Source organism: Ranitomeya variabilis, chromosome 3 (genome assembly GCF_051348905.1).
Source record: "Ranitomeya variabilis isolate aRanVar5 chromosome 3, aRanVar5.hap1, whole genome shotgun sequence".
NCBI lineage: Eukaryota > Metazoa > Chordata > Amphibia > Anura > Dendrobatidae > Ranitomeya > Ranitomeya variabilis.
In genome coordinates, this window is record NC_135234.1 from 4,254,589 (window position 1) to 4,268,663 (window position 14,075).

General features: G+C 47.8%; 1 protein-coding gene across 3 annotated transcripts in view; it reads right to left on the bottom strand.

Annotated features, from left to right (window-relative positions):
- Window positions 1–2,436: 2,436 nt before the first annotated feature.
- NHLH2 (nescient helix-loop-helix 2) overlaps window positions 2,437–14,075 on the bottom strand; it is an 86,028-nt gene continuing 74,389 nt past the window's right edge. For all 3 annotated transcript variants that reach the window (XM_077293556.1, XM_077293558.1, XM_077293555.1), the window contains exon 2: window positions 2,437–7,349. In XM_077293556.1, the coding sequence (XP_077149671.1) occupies window positions 6,969–7,331 (363 nt within the window). In that variant the 5' untranslated portion in view covers window positions 7,332–7,349 and the 3' untranslated portion in view covers window positions 2,437–6,968. The remainder of the gene's footprint in view (window positions 7,350–14,075) is intronic.

Below are 14,075 nucleotides of genomic sequence, written 5' to 3' on the forward strand. Positions count from 1 at the left end.
CTGTGTGTGACACATCGTACTGTGCGCTCCTATACAGTCTATACTGTGTGTGACACATCGTACTGTGTGCTCCTATACAGTCTATACTGTGTGTGACACATCGTACTGTGCGCTCCTATACAGTCTATACTGTGTGTGACACATCGTACTGTGCGCTCCTATACAGTCTATACTTGTGTGTGACACATCGTACTGTGCGCTCCTATACAGTCTATACTGTGTGTGACACATCGTACTGTGCGCTCCTATACAGTCTATACTGTGTGTGACACATCGTACTGTGCGCTCCTATACAGTCTATACTGTGTGTGACACATCGTACTGTGCGCTCCTATACAGTCTATACTGTGTGTGACACATCGTACTGTGTGCTCCTATACAGTCTATACTGTGTGTGACACATCGTACTGTGTGCTCCTATACAGTCTATACTGTGTGTGACACATCGTACTGTGTGCTCCTATACAGTCTATACTGTGTGTGACACATCGTACTGTGCGCTCCTATACAGTCTATACTGTGTGTGACACATTGTACTGTGCGCTCCTATACAGTCTATACTGTGTGTGACACATCGTACTGTGCGCTCCTATACAGTCTATACTGTGTGTGACACATCGTACTGTGTGCTCCTATACAGTCTATACTGTGTGTGACACATCGTACTGTGTGCTCCTATACAGTCTATACTGTGTGTGACACATCATACTGTGCGCTCCTATACAGTCTATACTGTGTATGACACATCGTACTGTGCGCTCCTATACAGTCTATACTGTGTGTGACACATCGTACTGTGTGCTCCTATACAGTCTATACTGTGTGTGACACATCGTACTGTGCGCTCCTATACAGTCTATACTGTGTGTGACACATCGTACTGTGCGCTCCTATACAGTCTATACTGTGTGTGACACATCGTACTGTGTGCTCCTATACAGTCTATACTGTGTGTGACACATCGTACTGTGCGCTCCTATACAGTCTATACTGTGTGTGACACATCGTACTGTGCGCTCCTATACAGTCTATACTGTGTGTGACACATCATACTGTGCGCTCCTATACAGTCTATACTGTGTGTGACACATCATACTGTGTGCTCCTATACAGTCTATACTGTGTGTGACACATCGTACTGTGCGCTCCTATACAGTCTATACTGTGTGTGACACATCGTACTGTGCGCTCCTATACAGTCTATACTGTGTGTGACACATCGTACTGTGTGCTCCTATACAGTCTATACTGTGTGTGACACATCGTACTGTGCGCTCCTATACAGTCTATACTGTGTGTGACACATCGTACTGTGCGCTCCTATACAGTCTATACTGTGTGTGACACATCGTACTGTGCGCTCCTATACAGTCTATACTGTGTGTGACACATCGTACTGTGCGCTCCTATACAGTCTATACTGTGTGACACATCGTACTGTGCGCTCCTATACAGTCTATACTGTGTGACACATCGTACTGTGCGCTCCTATACAGTCTATCCTGTGTGTGACACATCGTACTGTGCGCTCCTATACAGTCTATACTGTGTGTGACACATCGTACTGTGCGCTCCTATACAGTCTATCCTGTGTGTGACACATCGTACTGTGCGCTCCTATACAGTCTATACTGTGTGTGACACATCGTACTGTGCGCTCCTATACAGTCTATACTGTGTGTGACACATCGTACTGTGCGCTCCTATACAGTCTATACTGTGTGTGACACATCGTACTGTGCGCTCCTATACAGTCTATACTGTGTGACACATCGTACTGTGCGCTCCTATACAGTCTATACTGTGTGACACATCGTACTGTGCGCTCCTATACAGTCTATACTGTGTGTGACACATCGTACTGTGCGCTCCTATACAGTCTATACTGTGTGTGACACATCGTACTGTGCGCTCCTATACAGTCTATACTGTGTGTGACACATCGTACTGTGTGCTCCTATACAGTCTATACTGTGTGTGACACATCGTACTGTGCGCTCCTATACAGTCTATACTGTGTGTGACACATCATACTGTGCGCTCCTATACAGTCTATACTGTGTGTGACACATCATACTGTGTGCTCCTATACAGTCTATACTGTGTGTGACACATCGTACTGTGCGCTCCTATACAGTCTATACTGTGTGTGACACATCGTACTGTGCGCTCCTATACAGTCTATACTGTGTGTGACTCATCTGACGGCTCTCTGTTGTCTTCTGTCAGATGTACGGAGATATTCCGTTCCTCGTCTCCTCCACTTCTGTGCTTTGATTCTTACACCTGTGACAATCGGATCACACTCTTATGACCTTCAGATCACAGTCTGACCGAGTCTGAGTCGACATGATCACATTTACTCATTTCCTGATGGGCGATCGCTCGCATACAGGACTCAGTGAATGGAGACAACTCGTTTGCAGAAAAGGTTTATTGACGACGTCTTTCTGATGGTTGATAATAAAAGTCATCAGGTAGAAACAGTGTGAAAAGAGTCACTACAAAATATTACATCATCCATAGAAAGTCACTGACCCTGAAACCCACAAATCTTTGGATCAGAATTTAATATTATTTGTCCCCATCACAGATCAGAGTAGCGAGGGGCACTGCCACCTTAATGACCCAGTATCCCCACCACACGTGAGAGGAATGGGGGGCACTGCCACCATAATGACCCAGTGTCCCCACCACACATCAGAGGAACGAGGGGCACTGCCACCATAATGACCCAGTATCCCCATCACACATCAGAGGAATGGGGGTACTGCCACCATAATGACCCAGTATCCCCACCACACGTGAGAGGAATGGGGGGTACTGCCACCATAATGACCCAGTATCCCCATCACACATCAGAGGAATGGGGGGCACTTCCACCATAATAACCCAGTATCCCCATCACACATCAGAGGAATGGGGGTACTGCCACCATAATGAACCAGTATCTGCACCACACATCAGAGGAATGGGGGGCACTGCCACCATAATGACCCAGTATCCCCACCACACGTGAGAGGAATGGGGGGTACTGCCACCATAATGACCCAGTATCTCCACCACACATCAGAGGAATGGGGGCACTGCCACCATAATGACCCAGTATCCCCACCACACATCAGAGGAATGGGGGCACTGCCACCATAATGACCCAGTATCTCCACCACACATCAGAGGAATGGGGGTCACTGCCACCATAATGACCCAGTATCTCCACCACACAGCAGAGGAATGAAGGGCACTGCCACCATAATGACCCAGTATCCCCACCACACGTGAGAGGAATGGGGGGTACTGCCACCATAATGACCCAGTATCCCCATCACACATCAGAGGAATGGGGGTACTGCCACTATAATGACCCAGTATCCCCACCACACGTGAGAGGAATGGGGGGTACTGCCACCATAATGACCCAGTATCCCCATCACACATCAGAGGAATGGGGGGCACTGCCACCATAATGACCCAGTATCTCCACCACACATCAGAGGAATGGGGGGCACTGCCACCATAATGACCCAGTATCCCCACCACACGTGAGAGGAATGGGGGGTACTGCCACGATAATGACCCAGTATCTCCACCACACATCAGAGGAATGGGGGGCACTGCCACCATAATGACCCAGTATCCCCACCACACATCAGAGGAATGGGGGTCACTGCCACCATAATGACCCAGTATCTCCACCACACAGCAGAGGAATGAAGGGCACTGCCACCATAATGACCCAGTATCTCCACCACACATCAGAGGAATGGGGAGCACTGCCACCATAATGACCCAGTATCTCCACCACACATCAGAGAAATGGGGGGTACTGCCACCATAATGACCCATTATCCCCACCACACATCAGGAATGGGGAGCACTGCCACCATAATGACCCAGTATCTCCACCACACGAGACGAATGGGGGGGCACTGCCGCCATAATGACCCAGTATCCCCACCACACGAGAGGAATGGGGGCACTGCCACCATAATGACCCAATATCTACACAAAACAACAGAGGAATGGGGGGTACTGTCCAAACCAAGGGTAGCATGCTTTAGAGCCTGCTGCAGGATTGCAGCCATGTACATTTTCTGACACACTCGGGCACCAGGCACTCGACTACTTAAGCTTCTCTTTATGGCTGTTTGACCAGCTCTTTCCGCATCACTCCAAGTGATTGACAGCTCTTTCATTCTGCATGCACATAGGGGAGACCTGTCAATCAACTATAGCAATGAGGAGAGATACGGGCCTGGGGCCGCAGAGGACTAGTCTCATCTCTTGCTATACTTCCCACAAGAGCATTTCAGAGAGAACCAGACATGACTGCCATTGCTGCAGCCCGACTCCGATTACTGTTGCCTGTGGTTTGGGCAGCATCAATCATCCAATAGCTTCTCTTTAAAAGAAGATACAGTATTGGGGTATCTTCCAAAACACACCATTAAAATTGTGGAGCTCGCCTTTAAGTGCTTCTGAAATAGGCGATGAGCTCATTCTTTTCTTCTGAGACCTCCTCAGGTGGGCCAGAGCCTGAAAGCCCCCAAGAGTTTCCGTAACTTCAACTCCTCTGTATAACTATACTCAATATATACTCAATATATATATATTGAGTTTATACTCAACTTATGAAAGTCTATGAAGCTGAGGTACAGGGTGCTGTTTGTCAGGATTCTCACAATGGAGAACTGGGGTCATAAAAATATAAACATTTTGCTCGTTATCCTTTGTAAAATTACTCAAAGACCTTGGCAAACAGAACCCTGCAACTAAGCTTCCCCAGAGCCCTGTGAGTGTGGTGGCAGGATGGCATCGGGGGGATGGAAGGATGGCATTGGGGGTGGCAGGATGGAAGGACGGTGTGAAGCAACCAGAGTATATCTTAATTACCTAGATGACTATGTTTTTGCAAACCAAGAAGAATTGACTTTTTATCTGTATATTGTCTTGTGGATTTAAGTGTTTATGTCTGGTGGGTCAAGAAGACAGATTTGCAAACTGATATACTATTTGACATACTGTATATGTCTATAATAGTGACTGTGTGCTGATATGCTAATTGTGTATTGTATTCTATAACCTGTTTGTTGACTTCGAAGGTAGATAGGGAAAGGCTGTGAGGGGGACTGAAGGACACTGGGTAATTCTAAAAATAGCTTACATGCCTTAGGTATAAAAAGACTCAGAGAGCAGATCTCATGACACAGAGCTACCAGATGGATATTCTGCAAACCACCCAACAGACGAAAGACAAGACTGCAGCCAATTCATCATGGCACCATCACGAGGGACACAGATCTATGATTCTATAAGAAACAACCTAGGGGTTTTCAGCTTCGGTTGGAAGCACACCAATCTGATCCAGTGACCATCTCTGGACTATGGATATGTTTGGAGAAATCCAGGTTTGGGACCCGCTGGTCGCCTGGTTCCATGGAGATGGTCGGATAAGCCAGGTGGTGACTCTCGTGTCAACTGGCTTTGGACCTTGTACGGACTCTATGGACTGTTCTCTGTCATCTCCCTACACTTGTCAATATCTCTTCTCTGTGTGTGTGTATCACAGGTGGAATTGCAACCCTGGGAGCTCTGAGATAACATCTACCATTATCCCGGCGCGTCAGCGGAAGGGTGGGACCCTGTAATTTGCACCATCTTGGGGGTAATTCCTGGGACTGTTCTGTTTGCTATTGTGTGTTGTGGTTCAAAAAAGTATTGCCACATTGTGTTACCCTCACCCGGTGTTTTCTGAGTATCGTTATGCTCATGTTTAACGAGAGAGCGGCCGGTAGACGGGATGATCCCTGGTATATGCGGTTTCGGCTAGCAGACTTGGGCACCCGTTAACACCCTGTTTCCCCACAGATGGCATCGGGGGGTGGATGGCATTGGGGGATGTCAGGATGGCTCAGGGGTGGCGGGATGGAAGGACAGCATTGGGGGAGGCAGGATGGCATCGAGGGGTGGCAGGATAGCATCGGGGTGGCAGGATGGCATTGGGGGTGGCAGGATGGAAGGACGGCATCGGGGAGGGGTGGGAGGATGGCATCGGGGATGGAAGGATGGCATCGGTGGGGGTGGTAGGACTGCATTAAGAAGGGGTGGCAGGATGGCATCGAGAGGTGGCAGGATGGAAGGATGGTATTGGGGTGACAGGATGGCATCTGGGGTGGCAAGAAGGCATCGGGGATGTGGCAGGATGAAATAGGGGCATGGTAATACAACATTAGGGGCATGGCAGTACAGCATGGGGGCAGGATGGCATAGGGGTGTGGCAGTACAACATCGTGGGCAGAATGGCATAGGGGCATGGCAGTACAGCATGGGAGGGCAGGACGGCATCGGGGGTGGCAGTTATGGCATCGGGCTGTTACAGTTGCAGCTTCTGGATGTAGCAAGGGCAAAGGCTTGAAATATCAGTGTCTACAACGCTCACAGTAATGGAGAGAACTTATAGATATTTTGCCTCTGTATATGGATGTGGGTTGTGTTGTCCGCAGACCACGGAGCGGACCTGCAATTCTGCCCCTACCCAGCAATACATGGATTAATAAGGCAGAAAGATTGTGCTTTCCAGTATCATACACACAGCTCAACTGATCTAAGGTATTGACACGTAATATACTCATGTAATACACCTGGCGGCCATCATGTGGCGCCATTACGCTACACAGAACACACACAAGGTCTCTACCACACACAGTCACCTTTGGTCCAATAATCTAGGTATTATAGTATGAATGCGCATTGCTTGTACTGTCATCTACAGCTACTCACTGACATCAGCTGAACCACCCTCACAACACAAGGGGTTAACATCTCCAATCCTGGAGGTCACACCTGCACAGTACATGGACCACCACTGCCGGCTGACCAGCACATGGTCCTTCTACTCTACTTTCCGCCTGACAATGTCCGTCATGGCAGCCCAGTGGCGGTTCCTGCAGCTCTTCTTGGGGTGGCTTCTAGACATCCAGCACATGGTTGAGGTAGGAGATGTAGCAGATTGCCAGCCGCAGAATCTCAATCTTTGACAGCTTCTTGTCGGGCGGCAGGGTTGGCAGGAGGCGTCGGAGTTCAGCAAATGCCACATTGAAGGCTTCCACGCGGATGCGCTCTCGGGTTGCATGTGCTGAACGATATTTTGCCGTGGCTCGTCTTCTCCTTCTCTTCTCCTCACGACTTAATTGAGGAGGGAGACACAGAGTCCTGCGACTTCCAACCTCCTCTTCAGACACACTGCCCTCCTTCACCTCGCTGACCGCCGAGTCCGATTCTGACTGCACTGATGGTTGGTCTGAATCCACCTGCTCTGGACTCAGCATCATCCTGGCTGCTCACCGAACCTGGAACCAAGCAAGGACAGGACTAATACAAGGAACCTAGTCATTACAGATCACAATATGGAGACTACACCTTAACTACATGATACATCAATGGAGGGTAAGAATACTGCCACCTCTGAGAGTAAGACCACCTCTGTCCTCCCACTGAAATATGGATATGTGCAGCACTGTAGCGATGACTGCACTCAGAGCCCAGCTAATGTGGCCCAATCTTTGGTCGAGAATGTCTCACATCTGTTGCTTCATCTAAGGCCTCTTTCACATTTCACATGTGCACAATTGTGCAGTTTTCAGATGCATCCGCTGCCCATTATGAAGTCTGGGGAGGAGGGGGCGGAGTTCCGGCCGCGCATGCGCGGTCGGAAATGGTGGATTCGACAGACGAAAAAACGTTCCCTTGAACGCTTTATCGTCACGACGGGCCACAAAATCACGACGCATCCGTTGCCCGACGGATGCGACGTGTGGCCATCCGTCGCAATCCGCTGACAATAAATGTCTATGGCAAAAAAACGCATCCTGTGCGCACATTTGCAGGATCCGTTTTTTTAACAAAAAACAGAAGTGTGAAAGAGGCCTAAGCGAGTCACCATGTTTCTACCCAACCTGAGTGATCTTGTAGGCCGAGGCCTGAGAGAGGTCTCCTGTGGTACAATCTGCAATGTACGGCTCCTCTGAGTGAGGTTGTGTTGTGGCAGTTGGGTTCACACACTTTGATCAATAAGTGTGCCCAAATCTCAGAATTATTAGTCTAATATATCATAATTTACTACAAACATGGTAGCGTACATCTCGGCACCCACAGGGGCATCCGTATCATCTGTGTTTGTGTCTGCCCAGTTTTAGGTCACTGTGTCAACACGTGATTTACTGCTTATTGCTTAAACCATTTATTGATGGCCACATGTAACCAGAAATCCACGCTGCAGCCACTATGTGAGAACCCAGGTGCTGACTGACTCTGACTTTTGCATGGTACATACAGCGGCTTCCGTCTTGGGGGTATGCTGCTCCTAACTATCCAAGATGGAACCTGTGAACAAAATACAGAAATGTACAGCGCTCCCCGGCAGTATCCATAGAAGCCAAGAAACCGCTCGGTGCGCGGGAACCAACATAATCCAATGAATCAGAAGGGTCTTTACAGGCCCTTCACACTATTTGTAACGGTGTCAAATATTATAAAGAGAACAGAGTGCAGAGTGATCTATTTCACGTGTTTATTTCTGTTAATGTTGATGATTATGGCTTACAGCCAATGAAAACCAACAAGTCATTATCTCAGTAAATTAGAATACTTTATAACACCAGCTTGAAAAATGATTGTACAATCTGAAATGTTGGCCAACTGTAATGTATGTCCTTTATCTACCACACTTTTTCCTTCCACTTCCCATTAATATGCTTGGATCCAGCACTGTGTGAACAGCCGGCTTCTTTACCAATGACCTTTTGTGGCTTCCCCTCCTTGTGGAGTGTGTCAGTGACGCCTTCTGGACATCTATCAGGTCAGCAGTCTTCCCCATGATTGTGGAGCTACTGAAACAGACTAAGGACCTTTATAAACGCTTAGGAGCCTTTACAGGTGTTTATTGTTAATTATTCTAATTTACTGAGATAATGACTTTTGGGTTTTCTTTGGCGGTAAGCCATAATCATCAACTCTATAATATATGAGATTCACTTTTTGTATTGAAGAACTGAAATGAATTCACTTTTTGATGATATTCTAATTTTGTGAGAAGCACCTGTAAGTAACAGATCTGCAGACAGTAAATCTCTGCGCCCTCGCGGTGTCTGCATATTTGGCTTTGATTGCATATACACCGTATTGTACTGTCAGCAAGCAGTGTGGAAATGGTCAGACTGCAAGATGCACTGCTTTTTTTTTTTTTTTTAGCTAGAATACATTTTCCTAAAAACCCCTGTCTTACAGTCTGCAGTTAGGGGCATCTGACCGTGCCAAACTCCCTGACTGTCCCCTTACTAACCTCAGAGCGCTCACTAACAGCTCTGTCTGACCATTCAGGGAGCCTTCGCCATCTGCCAATCAACCTTATGCTGAACTTACCAAAAAAATGCTTGCCAGGTTGTCACCTGGTCTGACTGCTGTGCTTCAGAGGAGTCTTCACCGGCGTGAGTGTGATGCCAATACCACAGGGAACAGCTCACCGCCTGACCTGGGTACCAGTCAGCATAAACAGCCCCAGGCCACAATGAAGGACAAATGACTACTTCCCAGCTGGGGCAGCACCACCTCTCCTTTCAGGGTTTGTCCCAAATGATTTCACTGAGGGCCACATCCACATTATGGTTCTCTTCAAAGATCCACTAATAATTATAAGGGCTCATGTAGACGTCTGTGTAACACCGTAAGAGCACGTTCTACAATGCTTTGACTGACCAGTGGCTATCAGGAGCTATCCCTGGGTAATAGCGCCAAGAGCTGTCCCTATGTAGTAGGGCTAAGAGCTGTCCCTGGGTAGTAGGACTAAGAGAGCTGTCCCTGGGTATTAGGGCTAAGAGAGCTGTTCCTGGGTAGTAGAGCTAAGAGAGTTGTTCCTGGGTAGTAGGGCTAAGAGAGCTGTCCCTGGGTAGTAGCACTGAGAGAGCTGTTCCTGGGTAGTAGGGCTAAGAGAGCTGTCCCTTGGTAGTAGCGCTGAGAGAGCTGTTTCTGGGTAGTAGGGCTAAGAGCTGTCCCTGGGTAGTAGGGCTAAGAGAGCTGTTCCAGAGTAGTAGTGCTAAGAGAGCTGTTCCTGGGTAGTAGAGCTAAGAGAGCTGTTCCTGGGTAGTAGAGCTAAGAGAGCTGTTCCTGGGTATTAGGGCTAAGAGAGCTGTCCCTGGTAGTAGCACTGAGAGAGCTGTTCCTGGGTAGTAGGGCTAAGAGAGCTGTCCCTGGGTAGTAGCGCTAAGAGAGCTGTTCCTGGGTAGTAGGGCTAAGAGAGCTGTCCCTGTGTAGTAGCACTAAGAGCTGACCCTGGGTAGTAGGGCTAAGAGCTGTCCCTGGGTAGTAGGGCTAAGAGAGCTGTCCCTGGGTAGTAGGGCTAAGAGAGCTGTCCCTGGGTAGTAGGGCTAAGAGAGCTGTCCCTGGGTAGTAGGGCTAAGAGAGCTGTCCCTGGGTAGTAGGGCTAAGAGAGCTGTCCCTGGGTAGTAGCGCTAAGAGCTGTCCCTGGGTAGTAGCGCTAAGAGCTGTTCATTGGTAGAAGGGCTATGAGAGCTGTCCCTGGGTAGTAGCACTAAGGGAGCTGTCCCTGGGTAGTAGGGCTAAGAGAGCTGTCCCTGGGTAGTAGGGCTAAGAGAGCTGTTCCTGAGTAGTAGCGCTAAGAGGGCTGTTCCTGGGTAGTAGAGCTAAGAGAGCTGTTCCTGGGTAGTAGAGCTAAGAGAGCTGTTCCTCGGTAGTAGGACTAAGAGAGCTGTCCCTGGGTAGTAGCGCTGAGAGAGCTGTTCCTGGGTAGTAGGGCTAAGAGAGCAGTCCCTGGGTAGCAGTGCTAAGAGAGCTGTCCCTGGGTAGTAGGGCTAAGAGAGCTGTCCCTGGGTAGTAGGGCTAAGAGAGCAGTCCATGGGTAGTAGGGATAAGAGCTGTCCCTGGGAGGTAGGGCTAAGAGCTGTCCCTGGGTAGTAGAGCTAAGAGAGCAGTCCATGGGTAGTAGGGCTAAGAGGACAGTCCATGGGTAGTGGAGCTAAGAGAGCTGTCCCTGGGTAGTAGGGCTAAGAGAACTGTCCCTGGGTAGTAGAGCTAAGATAGCTGTCCCTGGGTAGTAGGACTAAGAGAGCTGTCCCTGGGTAGTAGAGCTAAGAGCTGTCCCTGGGTAGTAGGGCTAAGAGCAGTCCATGGGTAGTAGGGCTAAGAAAGCAGTCCATGGGTAGTAGGGCTAAGAGAGCTGTCCCTGGGTAGTAGGGCTAAGAGAGCTGTTCCTGGGTAGTAGAGCTAAGAGAGCTATCCCTGGGTAGTAGGGCTAAGAGAGCTGTTCCTGGGTAGTAGGGCTAAGAGCTGTCCCTGGGTAGTAGGGCTAAGAGAGCTGTCCCTGGGTAGTAGGGCTAAGAGAGCTGTCTCTTGGTAGTAGGGCTAAGAGAGCTGTCCCTGGGTATAAGGGAGCTGTAAAACCAGGTAATATATAGTGGGTATATGTTTAGAAAAGTACACCAGAGAAAAAAAAATCCCCATAAAATGTAACTTTTAATTAAGAGTAATAATTCAAAAAGTCATTAGAAGATAAAAACTATGAGAAGTAAAACACCTCCGAAGCTCTTTTGATAGGGGGAATGTTCAATCATACAAATTATAAGGCAGGGAATTGAGTTGGGTATGGTCTAACTAAACCTGCTCTTACCCTAATTTTAGCTGTAGCCCTACCTAACAGCAGAGGATGACGCCCTAAAATATGATGTGGCGCCCCCGCTGAATGTCGGCAATCCCTTAAAGTCCCTACGTGCCCCTATTTTTTATAGCTATAGCAATAAATCAGCATGCACCCAGCATACAATGGTCTATGGTGCCTCTAGGCCAAGGCTCTGAGGGAAGCTGTATGTCAGGGGTCCCCAACCTTTCTTACCTTGAGAGCCACATTCCGCTATGAAAGTTGGTCGAGAGCCACAATGCAGATATAGTCATAGAAAAACCTAGAGAAGGCACAAATAATAACAAGCAGATTTTCACTGTCACTCTATCCTTATGTATTTTACGTTATTGTTATGCAAATTGCTTAATCAAAGAGGACTTGAACTCTAGTGCCACCTATTGGAAGTAGCAATCTTAAAAGTCAATACCCTTTAACAGTCCCATAAGATGCTTCATATATTGGCCCCATATACTGCTCCGTATAGAATTGGCCCCATAAGATGCTCCATATTAAATTGGCCCCATTAACCCCTTAACCCCCAAGGGTGGTTTTCACGTTAATGACTGGGCCAATTTTTACAATTCTGACAATTCAAAATTGGCAACAATTTTGAAAATTTCGCAATTTTCCAACTTTAAATTTTTATGCCCTTAAATCACAGAGATATGTCACACAAAATACTTAATAAGTAATATTTCCCACATGTCTACTTTACATCAGCACAATTTTGGAACCAAAATTTTTTTTGTTATGGAGTTATAAGGGTTAAAATTGACCAGCAATTTCTCATTTTTACAACACCATTTTATTTTTAGGGACCACATCTCATTTGAAGTCACTTTGAGGGGTCTATATGATAGAAAATACCCAAGTGTGATGCCATTCTAAAAACTGCACCCCTCAAGGTGCTCAAAACCACATTCACAAAGTTTATTAACCCTAACCATAACCCTAACCCGAACATGCCCCTAGCCCTAATCCCAACCACACCTCTAACCGCAACACACCCCTAACCCCAACACACCCCTAATCCCAACCCTAACCACACCCCTAACTCCAACAGACCCCTAATCCCAATCATAACCCTAACCACACCCCTAACCCTAATCCCAACCCTAATTCCAACCGTAAATGTAATCCAAACCCTAAGTTTAGCCCCAACCCTAACCCTAACTTTAGCCCCAATCCTAACCCTAACTTTAGCCCCAACCCTAACCCTAACTTTAGCCCCAACCCTAACTTTAGCCCAACCCTAACCCTAACTTTAGCACTAACCCTAACTTTAGCCCCAACCCTAACCCTAACTTTAGCCCCAACCCTAACCCTAACTTTAGCCTCAACCCTAACTTTAGCCCAACCCTAACCCTAACTTTAGCACTAACCTTAACTTTAGCCCCAACCCTAACCCTAACTTTAGCCCCAACCCTAACCCTAAGGCTAGGGTCACATTGCGTTATGTGACCGCGTTTAACGGACTACGTTACACCGCGGCATAACGCGGTGTTAACGTAGTCCATTAACGCCGCCATAGCCTGTAATAGTGAGCGCGTCGCTAGCGCCCGCCCACATTGGGCGGGCGCTAGCGATGTCGCGTCATTTGAGTGACGGACCTCGGACGCTGCTTGCAGCGTCCGCGGCGCGCCCGAGGTCCGTTCCTCGCTAGTGCAGATCGGGGATCTGCGCTAGCGGGGACGCCGAACGCGGACCCTAGGGAAGCATTGCGTTAGCGCAACCCGCTAGCGCTATGCGCTTAACGGATTGCCCTAACGCAATGTGACCCTAGCCTAACTTTAGCCCCAACTCTAACCCTAACTGTAGCCCCAACCCTAACCCTAACTTTAGCCCCAACCCTAACCCCAACCCTAACCCTAACTGTAGCCCCAACCCTAACTTTTGCCCCAACCTAACCCTAACTTTAGACCCAACCCTAACCCTAACTTTAGCCCCAACCCTAACTGTAGCCCCAACCCTAACCCTAACTTTAGCCCCAACCCTAACCCTAATAGGAAAATGGAAATAAATACATTTTTTAAAATTTTGTTACTTTTCTCTAACTAAGGTGATGAAGGGGGGTTTGATTTTTATAGCTTTTTTTTGTAGTACATTTTTATGATTGGCAGCTGTCACACACTAAAAGACGCTTTTTATTGCAAAAAATAGTTTTGCATCTCCACATTTTGAGAGCTATAATTTTTCCATATTTTGGTCCACAGAGTCAAGTGAGGTCTTGTTTTTTTGCGGGACGAGTTGACAATTTTATTGGTACCATTTTCGGGCACGTGACTTTTTTGGTCGCTTTTTATTCAGATTTTTGTGAGGCAGAATGACCAACAACCAGCTATTCATGAATTTCTTTTGGGGGAGGCGCTTATACCATTCCGCATTT